Below are 1,625 nucleotides of genomic sequence, written 5' to 3' on the forward strand. Positions count from 1 at the left end.
ATATATCCATATATCTATATCTATATCAATGCCAAGTAAGCTACATAGATAGCTTAAAAAATTTAAATCTCTCCAAATCAGTGAATAATACACATCCTATTAAATTTGACATTGAAAGAAAGGATGGATACATTTTGTGCATAATGGAAATTGTTACCTAAATTTCTGCAAAGAGAGAGTATAATATGATGTTTGCTGAAAACTAAGCATAGATAGATGCACTCTTTTACTAAAATTAGATGATAGGCTTGTTGGTATATTGATATTAATTAATAGATGATGCAATATTTTGTGATAGAGAGTAAATTAAAAGCAAACACGTACAGTTATATCAGAAATTAATATAAAGTCACCTTTTAGTCTTCAACTTTTCAAGAGCCTCTTTCACATCCTTGTTCCTCAGGCTGTAAATCAGAGGATTCAACATTGGAATTACCAGGGTGTAGAACAATGAGGTCATTTTGTCTTCATCTAGAGAGTAAGAAGAACTTGGCCAGAAATACATAAAGAGCAGAGTTCCCTGAAAAATTGCAACTGCTGTTAAGTGGGAGGCACAGGTGGAGAAAGCTTTGAACCTGCCCTCATCTGAGCTGATCTTCAAGACTGATGAGATGATGTAACAGTAAGAGACAAGAAGTCCAGAAATTGTGCTTAGTTCAATAAAACCAAAAATTGTGAATATAGCTAACTCATTCGCCTCTGTATCCGAGCAAGATCTTAATAGAAGAGTAGGAACATCACAGAAAAAGTGGTTGATCTCATTAGACCTGCAGAAACACAAACTGAAGGCCAGCGTTGTATGTATCAAAGCATCTGCTGTTCCCACCAGGTAAACCCCAGCCATCATGAGGGAGCACAGTCTGCTGGACATGTTCACTGTATAGAGCAATGGATTATTGATGGCCTGGTACCTATCATAGGCCATCACTGCCAGCAGTAGATACTCAGAATCTACAAAGGCACAGAGGGTGAAGAACTGCAGAGCACAGCCAACTGTTGGAATTGATTTCTCCTCAGCTAAAAGATCCACCAGCATCTTGGGTCCAATTGCTGTGGAATAGCAAAGGTCACAGAAAGAGAGGTGGCTCAGGAAAAAGTACATGGGTGTGTGCAACTGAGTGTCCATTCTAATTAAGATTATCATCCCAAGGTTGGCCAGAAGATTAATGAGATAAACAAGTAGGAACGTGGTAAAGAGGGCCACTTTCATTTCAGGGTTATTGGTAATTCCCAAAAAAATGAATTCGTCCAGAGAGGAGCAATTTCTCTTGACCATGTTTCTTTGATAAACTTTAAAAATTAAAAGGCATGTATTCAAAATACATTTATTATGCAGAGAATTATTTTATTTTTAATTTATTTATCCCAAAACACATATAATTATATTTCAATCTTCAAATAAGAATGAATCATTTAATTTTAATAATCTCACATAACAACTAATAAATTCTGGAATCTAGAAATTGTTCTTTCCAAATATCACCTTCTACACATTAGTTTTTCTGAATTTGCTTTCCTTAACAGGGATAATATATTCATCATTATATCATCTTATAATCTTAAAAATATTATATACTAATCTCCTAAATTAGTGAGAATAAATGACACGATATCGAAGTTTCAAA

At 34.6% G+C, this 1,625-nt stretch overlaps 1 protein-coding gene across 1 annotated transcript; it reads right to left on the reverse strand.

Annotated features, from left to right (window-relative positions):
• Nucleotides 1-349: 349 nt before the first annotated feature.
• On the reverse strand, nt 350-1,276 carry Or8w1b (olfactory receptor family 8 subfamily W member 1B). Its single transcript, NM_001000326.1, has one exon. The coding sequence runs from the start codon at nt 1,274-1,276 to the stop codon at nt 350-352; it is 927 nt and encodes a 308-aa protein (NP_001000326.1).
• Between the last annotated feature and the right edge of the window lie 349 nt (nt 1,277-1,625).

Source organism: Rattus norvegicus, chromosome 3 (genome assembly GCF_036323735.1).
Source record: "Rattus norvegicus strain BN/NHsdMcwi chromosome 3, GRCr8, whole genome shotgun sequence".
NCBI lineage: Eukaryota > Metazoa > Chordata > Mammalia > Rodentia > Muridae > Rattus > Rattus norvegicus.

Coding starts and splice junctions, on each gene's coding strand:
- Or8w1b (NM_001000326.1), bottom strand. CDS start 1,276: ATGGTCAAGAGAAATTGCTCCTCTCTGGACGAATTCATTTTTTTGGGA.